Source organism: Pinus tabuliformis, chromosome 2_1 (assembly GCF_031772625.1).
Source record: "Pinus tabuliformis cultivar Carrire ecotype Pingquan chromosome 2_1, CPIR1, whole genome shotgun sequence".
In the NCBI taxonomy this organism is placed as follows: domain Eukaryota; kingdom Viridiplantae; phylum Streptophyta; class Pinopsida; order Pinales; family Pinaceae; genus Pinus; species Pinus tabuliformis.
This window is the reverse complement of record NC_142299.1, coordinates 80296742-80314442: the sequence shown is the minus strand read 5'-3', so window position 1 is coordinate 80314442 and position 17701 is coordinate 80296742. Positions and strand designations below refer to the sequence as shown.

Sequence of the window (17701 nt, the reverse complement as noted above, 5' to 3'; positions counted from 1 at the left end):
CAATTCTTAAGGTGTCTTCATGTTACCTTTGGATAGGATATGGTCTTCTCCAATTTATTTTTCAATTAAATATTTGTATTTCAATTCTCAAGGTGTCTCCTCAAATTTATTTTGGGATAATATATGGAAAGGAAAGTCAAGGTCATTAAATAAAAGGATGGGGGGTATTCATGGAATTAATGGTATTTGGTTCAAGTGGATGAGAGAAAGAGAAGGAGGATGAGAGGAGAAGGGGATTTTTGTTCTTTATTTTGGAATTGGAGGATTTTATTTGGAGGAGGAAGGTAAAGAAGGAGAAGGAAGAGAATAAAGAGAAAAATGAGAGAACTTAAACTTGGATCTATTTGGAGAGTGGTGGTTTTAACATGGACACACTACAACTGGTTGGACTTGGACTTAGAGGGCTAGGGAACCTATGGACATTCTCTGGGCTAGGAAATCATTCCTAGTTGGCTAGGAGGTAAATTTGATTAAATAGCTCAACATGAGAATCCTAACAGAGTCAAGAGCATCCCAACAAAGTCATCGAATCAAGTATTCTTCATTTAGTCACTTTATTTATGTAAATTGTTAAAAGTTATGCATGTTGTAGAATGAAAATAATATATGTTCATGCTTATGATGTTTTATAAACCTGAAATTTTCTTTGTTCTAAAATTTTGTGAAATTTATTTGATTGTTCTCAAAATTTGGGAAATTTAATTGAATGATTATATCAATAGTTAAAGGCCCTATGGTTGGGTCCTCACAATTCCCTTGGGTTTATAATATCAATCCCTTGGGTTTATTAATCTAAGAGTTCATATTCCTAGGGTATAATATTATTCACTTAGGTTTATAATCTCAACCACTCATAGCCAACCATGGTCAAATGTCACATTGTGACAAATATTGTCTCAATATTAGAATCAACCATGGTCAACCATGGTACAATGTCACATTGTGACAAAGATTCTCTCGATTTTAAAATAAATCATGGTCAGCCATGGTCGAACGTCACATTGGGACGAGGATTGTCTCAATATGAAAATTAAACATGGTCAACCAGGGCCAACCATGTTTATTTTAGAGTTCATGTTCATAGGGTTTAATATTATTCCCTTGGTTTTATAATATTAATATGAAGGGACTATAATAATTATCCTTTGGGTTTAATATTATTCCTTTCCATTTATAATATTGCTCCTTAAGGTTTATACTATAAATCCTTTGGGTTTAATATTTATTAATATATAATAATATATTAATATTTATTAATACAATATTTTCTTAATAAATAATGAATATATTAATACTTAATATTAGGTTTTATAATTATGACTTTTAATATTGGGTTTGACAACATGGTTTATAATATTAAGTTTATAATATAGCATATATGAAAATCAACCATGGTAAAACATGGTCAACAATGTTTATTTTAGGGTTTATATACATAGGGTTATAATATTATTCCCTTGGGTTTATCCCTTGGGTTTAATATTACTCCCTTGGGTTTATAATCCTTTGGATTTTTAGTATTAATCCCTTGGGTTTATAATATTAATATTCCATTTTCCTTGGGTTTATAATACCTTGGGATTTTAGAATTAATCCCTTGGGTTTATAATATCAATCCCTTGGTCCAACATTACATTATGACAACCATGGTCATCCATGGTCAACCATGGCCCAACGTCACATTGTGACAAATATTGTCTCAATATGAAAATCAACCATGGTCAACCATACTCCAACGTTGCATTGTGACAAAGATTGTGTCAATATGAAAATCAACCGTTTATTATTTCCCTGGGTTTATTATTCCCTTGGGTTTATAATATTAATCCCTTGGGTTTATTAATCTAAGGGTTCATATTCCTAGGGTATAACATTTTTCATAGGATTTATAATATTAATCTTTGGGTTTAATATAAATCCATTAGGTTTATAATCATGGCCAACCATGGTCCAACGTCACAATGTGACAAGGATTTTTTCAATATGAAAAGCAACCATGGTCCAACGTTGCATTGTGACAAATATTGTCTCAATATGAAAATCAATCATCATCAACCATGATTGCTTTAGGGTTTATAATGTTTATCTTAGGGTTTATATACCTTGAGTTTATATTATTGATCCCTTGGGTTTAATATTATTTCCTTGGGTTTATAATCCCTTGGGTTTTTAGTATAAATCTCTTGGGTTTATTAATCTAAAGGTTCATATTCGTAGGGTGTAATGTTATTCATAGATTTTTTAATATTCATAGGGAAAAATAAATCTTATTCATATTCTATTATCAAACTTATGTATCACTTTTGTAATGATGATTTATAAGAATAAAAAAAAATTATGATAATGTCCCCTTTATAGAATACTCTTCTAATCAAATTTGATTAGTTAAGAACTAATAAACATCTTTGAGACAATTTAGGCCATTTTTTGGGTGAATTTTGAACGATTATGTATCAACAAAAACATCTTGAAAGTCTTTTGTCTAGCGTAGGGTGATGGTAGAGATGTGATTCATAAAGACATGCCTTAATCTTAGTTTGATAATAATAGTGAACTCATGTTCTTATAAAAAAAAAATCAATTGCTTAAGTGCCCTAATAAGAAAGCCTTGTTGGAATTATAGTTCAATTCTTAGTGATCAACACAACATTGAAATTTTGGGTTCCAAGAGGAAAGGGAAAATTTTCTAAATGACACATACTTCCTTCTGAATTGTTTTATAATTCCTTTAAATTGCATCTAGCTTCTTATTAACATGAGATTATCATTATTGTTAGGATGAAATTTGTTAATATATTCCAATAGTATTATTAGATTTATTTATCTAGATATGAGGTTTCAATGGTTTCTTCGCTTTGAGGTTTCAATGGTGGTATAATATGTTTAGTCCATTTAATATTTACCCCTTTTAGTAAAAGGAGAACTCATTGGGGGATGTGGCCATAGCCTCATATTAACTTATGATGGTAGTTTTTGTATAAAAAAAGTATAGATACATAAAACATATGTTGGCATAGGATGTGATATAAGCAAAGATCCCCTAAGGAGTAGTGAAGGTCATTTTGTACATCTTTCATGAGAAACCAATAGTTAATTTTTCTTAGATAATACATCGGAATATAGAAGATCATAGAACATGTAACTCTTTAGGTGATCCATGTTGGGAAAAGGTTAATTGTCATTTTGATACAACTAGTTAAAAATATGGAAATCAATACATAATTTAAATTTTTTTATTCCTTTTTCCATAGTTTAAAACTAGTTTGGGATTAATGGGTATTTGGTTTTGCTTGAATATATTTATGTCTTATTTCAAAGAAATAATGTGTTTGATTATGATTCTCTTATACTTTTGAACTCACCACAACTCAAGACAACACATCCTTGAATTAACAATAAAAGTTAATAATAAGAAAGAACATTATTATAGTGAAAAAAATGAGAAAACATATTGAAAATAATAAATAAAATGTATGGCATTTATAATGCATAGCATTAAATACATCATCGTTGTTCTAACTCAAACAATGCTTGTTCTTTGTCCTCGTTGGAGCCCTTGATGAAGATTTGCATCAATCTCTTGGCTTTCTCTTCCATACTCTCTACATATAGGGAAACCATATCATTCCCATTTTCTATAATTATTTCCCCATCTTTATCTATTAATATCATCCATGGAAAGCTATAACCAATAAAGTGAAAGAGTTTTTTCTTCAGTTTGGCATTGTCATCTCTTTTAGACACTTCTTCTTTTAAAGAATGAAAGTGTGTCCAAAATCTTATAGCCTCATGTTCCAATAAATTTAACAAAGGCATCTCCTCCATCTCAACTTTTAGCATTTCAGGATTTTGCAGTAGACAATGTTGAACATAAGTGGCATCGGTGAGGTTTGATGTTTTTGTCTCTTTGAAGTCAAATCCAATGATATAAATTATATGAATGTCATCAATAAACTCTATTAACACATTCCTTAAAAAAAATGTAAACTCTATAGATATTCCTTTTTCAGAGCCATCTCCACCAAATAAGCATATCATTTTTTGTTGAAGCAATACCTCTTTCACCTTTCAAAATAAGGAAAAAAATTAATCTTAAAACAATAATAAATCATCTATTTAAATTTTTTTAACTTATTATTTTTAATAATAATATTAAAAAAAAAATATAAATTAAATACTAATCTTTAATTTATCATCTCCCAAAAAAAATAGATATAACAAAACAACCTTTAATCTATTAAAATTTAAACAAACAATGATGTACTACTCACCTTATGCCATACGCTTTCTTGATTGTAGAAAAGAAGCTCTAAAGCGGATGTAGTCTCCATTTGAGACGATTCTTCCTCCTCTAATTCTTTAATTTTGTCCACCGTAAAGGGATAAGCCTTTGGCCCCCACCTATCTAGCAAAGGTAGTACAGGTTTATCAGTTGTAAAGACTTTCCCATTTGGTTCTATTACTGTGATTATACTCATATACATTATGCCATGCTCCTCTCCCCATAATTCATATCCTTGATCCGGTAGACACCCTTTAATGAGGAAATACTTCGCTACTCTGCTTAACATCCGTGGCTTTTGAAGGACCAACCACGGAGCATCTCATGAGAACTGCTCAAACATCTCCAATTTTATATTTGTATTTGGCTGCACAAGTGGAATTGATATTACTTCTAAATTAAATGCCTCCTATTTCATTGTGTTATACAGTTCCATAAAACACCTCAAACGAATATCATAATACATGTCAAGAGGCCTGATGTGTAACAAAATCCTTTTTCCTTTCAATTCTTCCACTCCAAACTTTCTAAATGACACATACTTCCGTTTGAATTGTTTTATAATTCCTTTAAATTGCATTTAAACAATGTAAACTTTGAAACGGGAACTGATACTGTTACCCGTTTTGTAGAGATAGCAAAAAAGTGACCTAATTTTGAAAAGGGGTGATGCAGAACACACATGTTTTTTTTAGAGCATAGTTTTTGGCACTTTAATTTTTTTAAATTCTTGTTATGTACATTGCGTTTTAGAATGGTAGTGATTTTCATGCTGATTTTAAAAAGTGGTTATTCTGCATCAAACCCTTTTTTTAAAAAACCTATTTTTTTGACTTTAACTTTTCTAATGTATGAAATGTAAATAATTATTTTGTAAATTTAATAATTTTGGAAGTGGTCTTCCTCTTCATATTTTCTTGTTTTTATTTTTTCTGTAGTGAGGTTTTTATTGATTTGCATATTTAAAGAAGAAGGTCGATATTTTTCATTTTCGATATTTTACATATTTATACGTCGTTAATTAAATTTTCAATCCAAATGAAATAATTGTCTCTAAAAAACAAATAAAAAATTATATATAAAAAAGGACAAAAATAAAAAATAAAAAATGTTAATCGAGGCCCCGCCCCCCGGCCGCCTGTGGCTGCACTGTCGTGGGCAGAGGGGCCGCGCGCAGGCCCTCCGCCCACAGCAGCGCCGCCACGAGCAGCCGGGGAGGGCCACAGAATTTTTTTTTTATTAATAAAAAATATAAATTATAATTTTTGAAATTTTTAATTTTTTTAATAATTTTTAAAATTTTAAATTAAAAAATAAATTAAATTGGTTTATAAAAAAAAACAAAAACTTTTTTTAATTATAACGAAAAAAAATTATTTAAAAAAAACTAAATTGGTTTATAAAAAAAAAAACAAAAACTTTTTTTTATTATAACGAAAAAAAATTATTTAAAAATAAATAAATTGGTTTATTAAAAAAAACAAAAACTTTTTTTTACTATAACAAAAAAAATTTATTTTAAAAAAATAATTGTTAAAAAAAAAATTAATTTTCATTTTTTTTTTTAAATTAAAAAACATTGTTTGAAAAAAATGTAAATGTAATTTTTTTTTAAATATAAAATATAGGTGAATTTTTTTTTAATTTTTAATTTTATTTTTTTTCTAAATATAAAATATATGTTCAATAATTTTATTTTTAAATAAAAATAAAAATAAAATTTGTTTTTAATAATAAAAAAGATTGTTTAAATTTTTTTTTTTTTTTTTTTTAAATGAAATATCTATGTTTATTAAAAAATAATTTTTTTTTTCTTGTTACATTAAGAAAAACATCTCCCCCTATGTTAGGATTTATAAAAGTGACCCCTACAACCAATTTAGTTGGATAGAGATCAGAGACATTAATAATAAAAAGTCCTACATAGCCATATGTTATTTTCCCCCCATTAATTCAAGAATCTAGATAAAACTAACCCTTACAATAGTTTAGAGAATGATATTTCTAGCCTAAGGAATGATGGTAATATCCTTTTAATAGGTGACTTTAATGCTCGAACTTCAAACAACCAAGCTATTATTCTAAGCAATCATTCCAACCCTAATCCTCTTTGGTTAGACGAAGACCCTACCCTGGCTAGTAGGTACAAAAGGAGCTCTGAAGACCTCGGGGAAAATTTGTTTGGGTCAGAGCTAGTCAAGCTCTGTAGTGCTCAGGATCTCATAATTTGCAACGGTCTAAAGAAGTGGCCCAAATTCCCAATTCCAGCAAGATGACATGCATCCATGGACTTGGCAGCAGCATGGTAGACTACGTTATTTCCAATCTCCCATTGTACAACGAAATGGTAAATTTTGACATCTTAAATGACCACGAGCCTGACTCTGATCATAGGCCTTTACTTATAACTCTCAATTTTGTCATGCATAGAGTTCCCATAGAAAATAATACTTACAACCAAAAGAACTTAATATTTGATAAAAATAAAAAGGATCTCTTTCTAAATGAATTAAAAACTAATTTGCCTCCTTTATCTAGTATAGACAACATAGAAGACCTATATCATAATTTTACTACAACCCTCTCATATTCTATTAACAAGTTCTCAATTGAAGTCTCAAATAATAAAAGAAATAGCAAAACCAATCCATGATATGACAAAGATTGTAAAAGTGCGAGGAGAGCAATTAAGGAAGCTATTGATGATTCTCTTAAAATGGACAAGATAAGAATATACAAAGCCCTAATTAAAAGAAAAAAAAGGCAGTACATTCGTCAAAGACAGGAGAATCTCTTACACCTCTCTAAGGTAGCTCCTAAGAAATTTTGGAGGCAGATTCTGACTAGGAAGACTAAGGATAATAATAAAATTGCTCTTCAGGATTGGAATTCTTATCTTAAAAAGCTTTATGAATCTCCAAATGTCATGGATAATTTGAAAACCCTGCTCACTACGAAAGAAGTTTTCTCTTTAGAAGACATTAAGTTTGGGGTTAATCGCCTCGCTAATGGGAAAGCTAAGGACATTCAAGGTTACCAGGCAGAAATCTTAAAAATTGGAGGTCCTGTCCTCATCCCCCACATCCACAAGCTTTTCAATCAAGCTGTTAAGCAAGGTTTCCATAAACCTTGGACTGAGAGCCTCATTATCCCTATTTTTAAAAGTGGGGATACAAATAACCCCTCTAATTATCGGACAATTATGATCAGCCCTCTCTTAGCCAAGTTGTATGGTAGTATTCTGGAGAAAAAGTTAAGCATATGGCTTGAAAGTGAAGGTAAGCGGGCTAAAGGCCAAGCAGGTTTCAGAAGGCATCACTTAACAACAGACCACCTTGTTACGCTTAGGATCATTGCGGAGGAATGTCGTAATGATAAATCCAATTTATTTTGTTGCTTTGTAGACTTTAGAAAGGCTTTCGATATGGTCCCTAGATACAACCTTTGGAATAGGTTAGAAGAGCTAAAGGTTCCTCTTGAGTTGAGAGCTGCTGCTATAAGGCTATACGAGAATGTAATTGCCAAGCTAAAGAACAATGAGGTGTGGTCGAAAGATATTAAGTGTAACATCGGAGTTAAACAAGGTTGTCCCCTCTCCCCTACCCTATTTGGCATTTACATCGATAAGCTCGAAGGTTATTTAGAAGAAGAAGGATGTGATGGCACGATCTTAGCTGGGATAGTCGTTATCCTTCTTCTCTATGCGGACGATATTGTTCTTTTGGCAAGGTGCCCTTCTGATCTTGATAAGCAACTCAAGCTTCTTAAGGATTTCTGCTCTACCATGGGTATGACTATTAACACTGACAAAACAAAAGTTATGATTATCAAATCCAAGAAGGAAACTTGCGCTAGTTTTATGTATGACAATAATAACTTGGAGGAAGTGTATTCTTACAAGTACCTAGGAATTGATATCCATCACAAGCTCAACTGGAACCATAGCATTGAGAAAAGGATCAATGGGGGGTGGAAAGCTTATTTTGGTCTTGAAAATAATTGTAAAACAACAAACCTCGTAATGTGGGATAAGAAGAAGTTCCTCTTTGAAACTTTAGTCACTCCTGTTATCTTATATGGCTGTGAAGTTTGGGGCTACAGCATCTCCAGAGAATCATGGAGAAAGATTGAGCAAATCCAGAAGCGTTTTATAACTTATAACTTGAAAATTAAAAGTAATACACCCTATCCTATTCTCCTTATAGAAGCAGGTCTTTCCCCTATTGAGAGCCTAGCTATGTTCAGGTTTCTGTTGTACAAGCACAAGCTCAATAACATAGACGATCATAGACTTCCTAAGTTAGCTTTAAATTACAGCCAAAACCACCTAAGGCTTAATCGAGGATGGCATAAAGACACAAGGGCCTGGTTAAACTATTGGGAGATCAATGAGAATGATGCTTTGCAAAACATAAATAACATTAATAATATTGAATTAATAAAGACCCCCTTTTTAAACCTTATAAGCAATAACATAGTTAATTTTTAATAAAATTTTAGTAATAAATATTGATTGTTTAATGGATAAAAATTACTAAATTAATTATAAGAGTTTTAATGATAAACAAGAAATTATTAGAAATATATGATATATTATTGAGTTAATGGATATACTATTTTTAATAAACATGTACTTTAATTTACATAATATTGATTTAACTAGAATACTATTTATAATATTAGAATTATAGATTATTAAGTAAATATAGATTATTTAATAAACTAAAGTATTATATGAACTTATTATTTGAGTTTCGAAGGGCCATTACATTTAGATAATTAATAAATATGATTTATTTTCGAGAAGATCTAGTTTACCATTAGACCCTTAATTTTAATAATCATTATTAAATAAATACACAGTTACGTATTGTAACTATATTATAAGAAGAATAGTAATTTAATACTATTTATTGTATTTAAATTATTTAAGATATAATTTTATTAATGACCATTTTAATTAATTTACCATTATTTGGTTTACCATAATTTATTAATGACCATTATATCTAGTTTACCATTGGACCCTTTAATTTAAACAATTATTATTAAATAAATACACAGTTACCTATTGTAACTAAAATCTAAGAATAATAGTAATTTAATACTATTTATTTGTATTTAAATAATTTGGGGATAATAATAAATATAGGTTATTTAATAAATATGAAGATATAATGACCATTATATTTAAAACAATAAATTTATTATATTTTTCAATTAACTTCTATTAATAAAAAAAATCAGTGGTTTGACTTTGATCCTCAGGTCAAAATTAGCTGTTGCAAGATAGCCGTTGGAGTCTCTGCACACTCTATTTAATCAAGCTAAGCCAGATTAGTTCTTCAACTTGTCCTGGCGATGAACCACACTGGTTGGTTCGAAACGCGTCGACAAAAGACTGATTATGTGATTTTGCCGAAGATTTCTAGACAATGTTATGGATCACAGAAGTCTAAATTCCTTAAACATTAAAGATATTGTTACTTCTAAGTTCAAAGAAAAATTGTGGTGTGAGAAAGATTTAGCGTCTAAAAGAAAATTAAGTTATTATAAGAAGGTCATCAACCCCACCCTTGAAGATCAAAATTATCTCTCTATTTTAACTAGCTCAAAGAAGAAAATTAATATAGCAAAGATTAGAATGAATTCTCATGAGCTCCATAGTGAAACAGGTCGTTGGGCAGTTCCTAAAACACCATGGATGGAAAGGATTTGCCATATTTGTGAGAATAGGAGCATCGAGGATGAAAACCACTTCCTCTTAGAGTGCCCTGCATACAACCACATTAGATCTCAATTTCACAATCTTTGTTACAATACTGACCTTCCTAGCCTTTTACAATGCCAAAATTATAGTGAACTCGGGAGGCTTCTCTCCAAGCTTTTTGAGCATAGGAATAAAATCTTAAATCAAAATAAATAATTTGTCTATTTAGGTCCGATAGATCATTATTTGGTCTCAGCGGACATTAACCATCATCATCATCATCATCATCAATAAGAAATACACATTTTTTTTGTTTTTTCTTTTATAATTTGAATATTTTTTTTTTGTTTTTTTTAATATTAATTCTATTAGTTTTTAAATTTTTTTCATTAATTTCTATTTTCTTTTTTAAACTAGTTTGTTTTTAGTTTGTTTGTTGTTAGTTTGTTTTATATTTGTTTTTAGTATTAGATTTAATTTTTTTTTAATTTTCTAATTTTTTTTAAATATAGTTTGTTTTTAATTTTAATTTTAATTTTTTTTGCTTTTTTGTTTTTAAATTTTCTATTTTAACCTACTTAATTTTTTGTTTCTTTTAAATGTTTTTTTCTTTTCCATATATATATATATATTGCCAATTTTTTTGGTTTACAAGATAACTCCTTTTCCCCCCTTTTTTTAAATATTTTTTTTACTATCTAATTGTTTATAATTTTATTTTTTTTAGTTTTTTAATTCTTATCATTAATTTCATTCTTTTTACATCTTATGATTGATTTTTTTTTCGGTTTTTTTTTGTTTTATATTTTTCTTTTAATATATATTTTAATCTATGTTTTGTTTTTTTGTTTTTTTTTTTTTTTTACTTTTTTGTGTTTTTTCATTGTTTTAATTTTATTTTAATTTTTAATTTTATGTTTTCATTATTTTTTTAAATTTAATGTTTTTTCGTGGTCATGATAAAATATTTCATGCCATTATTTCGAAATGTTGAAATTTTACTTTTGAAAAAAAAAAATGTTCCTCCAGAAGCAACCCTTTTCGTTTTGAGGGTGTTTTTTAGATAATTTTTTGGCAAAAAATTGGTTTTCACCCCCATTTTTAAAACATGTTGAAAATTTACCCAAGAAAAGAAAATGTGTTATTCCAGCATCAACACTTTTCACTTTTAGCACTGTTTTTTATGTTTTTTCGGGGTTTTTTGGCCAGAGTTCCCGTTTTGAGTTTATAGTTCCCGTTTCAAAGTTTACATTGTTTTTAGCTTCCTATTAACATAAGATTATCAATATTATTAGGATGCAATTTTGTTAATATATTCCAATAGCAGTATTAGATTTATTTATCTAGATAAGAAATATCATGCTTCATGCTGGATAAATTAAAATATGCCCTTTCATAGTTTTTCGCTTCAAGGTTTCAATGGTGGTATAATATGGTCTAGTCCATTGAATCTTTACCCCTTTTATTAAAAGGAGAACTACTCATTGGGAGATGTGGCCATAGCCTCATATTAACTTATGACAATAGTTTGTGGATAAAAAAAGTATAGATACATAAAACATATGTTGGTGTAGGATGTGATATAAGCAAAGGCCCCCTAAGGAGTAGTGAAGGTCATTTTGTACATCTTTCATGAGAAACCAATAGTTATTTTTTCTTGGATAATACATCGAAATATATAAGATCTTAGAACATGTAACTCTTTAGATGGTCCATGTTGGGAAAAGGTTAATTGTCATTCTGATACAACTAGTTGAAAATATGAAAATCAATACATAATTTAAACTTTTTTATTCTTCTTTCCATAGTTTAAAACTAGTTTGGGATTAATGGGTAGCTGGTTTTGCTTGAACATATTTATGTCTTATTTCAAAGAAATAATGTGTTTGATTATGATTGTCTTACACTTTTAAACTCACCACAACTCAAGACAACACATCCTTGAATTAACAATAAACATTAATAATAAAAAGGAACATTATTATAGTGAAAAAATAAGAGAAAACATATTGAAAATAATAAATAATATGTAATTCATTTATAATACATAGCATTAAATACATCATCTTTGTTCTAACTCAAACAATGCGTGTTCTATGTCCTCATTGGAACCCTTGATGAAGATTTGCATCAATCTCTTTTCTTTCGCTTCCATACTCTTTACATATAGGGAAACCATATCTTGCCCATTTTCTATAATTATTTCCCCATCTTTATCTATTAATATCATCCATGGAATGTGATAACCAATAGAGTCAAGGATTCTTTTCAGTTTGGCATTGTCATCTCTTTTAGACACCATTTCTTCTAAAGAAGACAAGTGTGTCAATAATCTTATTGCATCATGTTCCAATAAACTTAATAAAGGAATCTCCTCCATCTCAACTTTTGGTGTATCAAGATTTGTTAGTGGACAATATCCAACATAAATGGTATCTGTGAGCTTTGATTTTTTTCTCTCTTTGAAGTCAAATCTAGTGATATGAAGTATATGAATGTCATCAATAAACTTTATTAAAACATTCCTTAAAAAAATGTAAACTCCTTCATAGATATTCCTTTTTCAAAACCATCTCCACCAAATAAGCACATCTATTAAAACATTCCTTAAAAAAATGTAAACTCCTTCATAGACATTCCGTTTTCAAAACCATCTCCATCAAATAGGCACATCATTTTTTGTTGAAGCAATACCTCTTTTACCTTTCAAAATAAGAAAAAAAAAATCATCTTAAAACAATAATAAATCATCCATTTAATTTTTTTTAATGCACGATCAAAACTAGTTTGGGAGTAATGGGTATTTGGTTTTATTTGTATGGATTTACCTCTTATTTTAAAGAAATTGTGTGTTTGATTATGAATCTTTTATACTTTTAAACTCACCATAATTCAAGACAACACATGCTTGATTTAACAAGAAAAAATAATAATAAGAAAGAATATTATTATAATGAAATAAAAATGAAAAACATATTGAAAATAATAGATAAAATGTTTATAATACATGGTATGAAATACATCATATTTGTTCTAAATCATGCATAAGTCAAGCAATGATTGTTGTCTGTGCTCCTTGGAACCTTTCATCAAGATTTGCATCAACCTCTTTGTTTTCTCTTCCATACTCTTTTTGTATTGGAAAACCATATATTTCCCATTTTCTATCATTATTTCCCCATCTTTATCTATTAATATCATCCATGGAATGTGATAACCAATAGAGTCAAAGAGTTTTTTCAGTTTGGCTTTGTCATCTCTTTTAGACACTTCTTCTTTTAAAGAATAAAAGTGTGTCCAAAATCTTATAGCCTCATGTTCCAATAAATTTAAGAAAGGCGTCTCCTCCATCTCAAATTTTTCCATATCAATATTTTGCAGTGGACAATAATGAACATAAGTGGTATCTGTAAGCTTTGATCTTTTTATCTCTTTGAAGCCAAATCCAGTGATATAAATTATATGAATGTTATCAATAAACTCTATTAATATGTTCCTTAATAAAAATATAAACTCCTTTATAGATATTCAACCTTTTATAGAGCCATATCCACCAAATAAGCATATCATTTTTTGTTGAAGCAATGCCTCTTTTACCTTTTAGCATAAGGAAAAAAATTAATCTTAAAACAATAATAAATCATCTATTTAAATTTTTTTAACTTATTATTTTTAATAACAATATATTAAGAAAACCGATTAGTTTGGGATTAACAGGTATTTGGTTTTGTTTGACTGGACTTATGTCCTATTTCAAAGAAATAATGTGTTTGATTATGATTCTCTTATACTTTTGAACTCACTACAATTCAACACAACGCAACTTTGAATCAACAATAAAAATTAATAATGACAAAGAACATTATTATAGTGAAATAAAAATGAGAAAACATATTGAAAATAATAAATAAAATGTAGTTCATTTATAATACATAGCATTAAATACATCATCTTTGTTCTAACTCAAACAATGCTTGTTCTCTGTCCTCCTTGGAGCCCTTGATCAAGACTTGCATCAATCTCTTGGCTTTCTCTTCCATACTCTCTGAATATAGGGAAATCATATCTTGCCCATTTTCTATAATTATTTCCCCATCTTTATCTATTAATATCATCCATGGAATGTAATAATCAATAGAGTTAAAGATTCTTTTCAGCTTGGCATTGTCATCTCTTTTAGACACCTTTTCTTCTAAAGAATGAAAGTGTGTCCAAAATCTTATAGCCTCATGTTCCAATAAATTTAACAAAGGCATCTCCTCCATCTCAACTTTTGGCATTTCAGGATTTTGCAGTGGACAATGATGAACATAAGTGGCATCGGTGAGCTTTGATCTTTTTGTCTCTTTGAAGTCAAATCCAGTGATATAAATTATATGAATGTCATCAATAAACTCTATTAACACATTCCTTAAAAAAAATGTAAACTCCTTCATAGATATCCCTTTTTCAGAGCCATCTCCACCAAATAAGCATATCATTTTTTGTTGAAGCAATACCTCTTTTACCTTTCAAAATAAGGAAAAAAATTAATCTTAAAACAATAATAAATCATCTATTTAAATTTTTTTAACTTATTATTTTTAATAACAATATTAAAAAAACAAATATAAATTAAATACTAATCTTTAATTTATCATCCCCTCCCCCAAAAAAAATTATATAACAAGACAACCTTTAATCTATCAAACTTTAAACAAACAATGATGGACTACTCACCTTATGCCATACGCTTTCTTGATTGTAGAAAAGAAGCTCTAAAGTAGACGTAGTCTCCATTTGAGACCACTCTTCCTCCTCTAATTCTTTAATTCTGTCCACGGTAAAAGGATAAGCCTTTGGTCCCCACCTATCTAGCAAAGGCAGTACAGGTTTATCAGCTGTAAACACTTCTTTAAATTGCTACACTGCTTCAATGAAAGAACCCTGATAAAGGAGAGGTTGCAGAACCCATTAGGTAGTTCTTTTAAGCTTGAACAGCCTGACATATCCAGTGAGGAGGCCAACGACTTCAGGTCTCCAATGCTTTCTGGAATACTTCTTAATTGGCTGCATCCCTTCAAATCTAATTCAGCAAGTGATGTTAAGTTTCCTAAGCCATGAGGGAGATCTAGTAGCCTCTCGCAATAGGATAGATCCAATAATTTCAATGCTGTGAGTTTCTCAAAATTACTAGGAAGCACTTTTAGATTCTTGCAACCCTGCAAATTGAGTTTTTGCAGAGAAATCAATGATCCAAAATCTTCAGGCAATTGCATTATACTCGAACAGTACTCCATTCTGATTACTCTTAAAGATTGGAGCTTTGAAATTGAGGCTGGTAACTCCTGTATAGATCTGCAATATGAAAGTGTCAGTTCTTGCAAACCATGTACTAGATCACCCAGGTCTTCAGGCAATTTTTTCAACGCTACAAAGTGGGTCAATCTAAGTATCCGCAAATTCCCGAGATGCTGAAGATCGCCGGAAGAGATTTCCAAGGCATGAGAATGTGACCTTCCATCAAACTCCATGTAGCTAACACTCGAGGGAATCTGCAAATTATTTGTGACAACCATAATCAAATTGAACCATTAAAAATAATAAAACTATCTCACACACGAATTCATTTTTGGAAGAAAATTGAGGAAAGAGATATTGGACTAAATATTTAAAAGAGACTTGCCTCGAGGAAATTCAAATCCCTTGGTTCATACTTCAAATATTTCAATCCCTTTGACTGGGACACATCAAAGGGAAGATGGGGAACTGCAGCTTGTAGAAAAACCAACTTTTCAAATGTTTGACTACATTTGTCCTCTACTTTTATCAAGTTCCCCAATGCAAGAACTCTTATCGAACTGCACAACAACTCCAATTTTGATGCTGATATATCTAATAGATCTTTATTATTTTCACTCAGCCATATACCTTTGATCTCTGGAATTTTCTGCATGATATTATTAAACAGAATTGAGTAGTTATCATAATGATAGAGACATATTATGGAACAAAATTAATTTCATGATTTGATACCTTCTCATTTAGCAGCTCCTCAACTTGCTTTCCACTGGTGAATGTGAATCTCACTCCCTCTGTCTTTTTCAGACCGATTGACAAAATGACATCGTGTACAACAACAACCCCATTTGTGCCTCTGCTGACAAGTGATCTACTTTCCAGCATTTTCAATTCAATCTCTCCCACAATATCTGCCACTGTGTCCCAGTCCCATCCTTTAAAAAAGGAGCAAATGTCCAGAAATGGATCTCTGGATATCTCAGGGAGATAGTCGTATGCAAAGAGGTAGGACTCTATTTTCCCAATTTCAGTGTCCCATTTTTCTTTCTCTTTCATCAATATTCTATAAGCTTCTTGTTTATCCTCTTCTGCATGTATGAATCCTCCTACCACTTCCAAAAGTTTTGGAATTCCACCATATGACTGTACAATCTGATTCAATTGGGTAGAATTTAGTTGGTCCCCCCTGTCTTTGTCTGTCTCATCATCATAGATTTCTCTCCCCAAAAGCTGCATAGCTTCTGTATCATGAAGGCCTTTCATAGCATAGCGTATTGTTTTCACTTTTAACGCTCTGCCCACATCTATATCACGTGCAGTGAGAAGCAGCCTCACCTTCTTGGCCTTTTTCATATCCTTGGGCAAAAGCTGCCCAAGCTCCTCTTGCCCCAAAACATTATCTATGTAGATAAACGCGGGCACTTTCTCTAACATCCTGCCCACTTCTCGCTGTCCATCATGCCAACCTCTAATATCTGGAACCGTCTCTCCTTGTTCCATCAAATCTTCTAAGATCAATCTCTGCAACTCTACTATCTCTGGCTTTGAATCGATATTTTCGAAGAGTTGAACTTTAGAATATTTACATCCTTGAATGTCAGCGAACGAAAAGACGGCATCTGCAAGGGTGCTCTTACCCATTCCGCCGAATCCATGCACCATAATTGCAATGGCATTTTTGTCACTCGCCCATTCCAAAAGATCGATAATTTCTTTTACCGACTCCTCTATTCCAACTGTTTCAACGGCATTAATTATCAGATCCATGTTTGTGGGAAGAACGAATTTAAAATAAACAAATTATTTCAATCATATATTCACCTGCATGATCCGGATATCTTCTGGAGAGAGGGGCTTTCTTGCGGTCAATGGCATCTAAAATACAAATACCCATCTGGGTATTAATTTGCCTGTACATGCCATCTATCTTTTGACTAAAATTATCCAGATCACCCTTGTTTACTGGGGCTTTGAAAAACCTGTAATAAGTCAAGGAAAGTCCATTAAAACACTGGATTCTGCCTATTGGACATGGTCATCCATTAATTATGGAACACGTGGACTTTTTTTTTTATAGATGACGTGATGTAAATTTTAATGATGAGTAAAGGTTTGAGTTGTAATGTGCAGGTTATTGTATTATAATTTTTTGAGCAGGTTTGTCTCTATCAAATATTTTCGTATAACATTTTATATTTTTAAGTTTTAAGTTTTATATTAATAAATTATTATTATTTTATCATTATAAAATGTAGTGTTCCAAAACGTGGAGTATTAAGAAATGGATTATGTGATCTGGAAAACCACTCAAGAACCTGATGGATAACGAAAGCTTGAAATCTAATTTTTTTTCAAAATCAATTAAATAATAAAAAATATTTTAATTCACAAAATTAAAATTAAAAGTTAATTTTTTCAATATTTTATAT

The 17701-nt window shown here is 30.3% G+C and overlaps 2 protein-coding genes across 2 annotated transcripts; both read right to left on the bottom strand.

The window, feature by feature from the left end:
* Positions 1-13886: 13886 nt before the first annotated feature.
* LOC149198867 (uncharacterized) lies at positions 13887-14841 on the bottom strand. The gene is made up of 2 exons (XM_089399323.1): positions 14712-14841; positions 13887-14500 (listed from the first exon to the last, which is right to left on the bottom strand). The coding sequence occupies exons 1-2, from the start codon at positions 14769-14771 to the stop codon at positions 13940-13942; spliced, it is 621 nt and encodes a 206-aa protein (XP_089255449.1). The 5' UTR covers positions 14772-14841; the 3' UTR covers positions 13887-13939.
* LOC149198866 (TMV resistance protein N-like) lies at positions 14710-17244 on the bottom strand. Its single transcript, XM_089399322.1, has 3 exons — positions 17094-17244; positions 16008-17008; positions 14710-15921 (listed from the first exon to the last, which is right to left on the bottom strand). Exons 1-3 carry the CDS (start codon positions 17188-17190, stop codon positions 15643-15645), a joined length of 1377 nt encoding a protein of 458 aa, XP_089255448.1. The 5' UTR covers positions 17191-17244; the 3' UTR covers positions 14710-15642.
* Between the last annotated feature and the right edge of the window lie 457 nt (positions 17245-17701).

What these genes read in the sequence shown, in the direction of transcription:
- LOC149198867 (XM_089399323.1), bottom strand. Translation starts at nt 14,771, where the DNA reads ATGGAGACTACGTCTACTTTAGAGCTTCTTTTCTACAATCAAGAAAGC. An exon ending in AAGAAAGCGTATGGCATAAG is followed by an intron (nt 14,501 to 14,711) that starts GTGAGTAGTCCA and finishes TTATTTTGAAAG; the next exon opens with GTAAAAGAGGTATTGCTTCA.
- LOC149198866 (XM_089399322.1), bottom strand. Translation starts at nt 17,190, where the DNA reads ATGTACAGGCAAATTAATACCCAGATGGGTATTTGTATTTTAGATGCC. An exon ending in AAGATATCCGGATCATGCAG is followed by an intron (nt 17,009 to 17,093) that starts GTGAATATATGA and finishes CCGTTGAAACAG; the next exon opens with TTGGAATAGAGGAGTCGGTA. An exon ending in AGGAGCTGCTAAATGAGAAG is followed by an intron (nt 15,922 to 16,007) that starts GTATCAAATCAT and finishes AATATCATGCAG; the next exon opens with AAAATTCCAGAGATCAAAGG.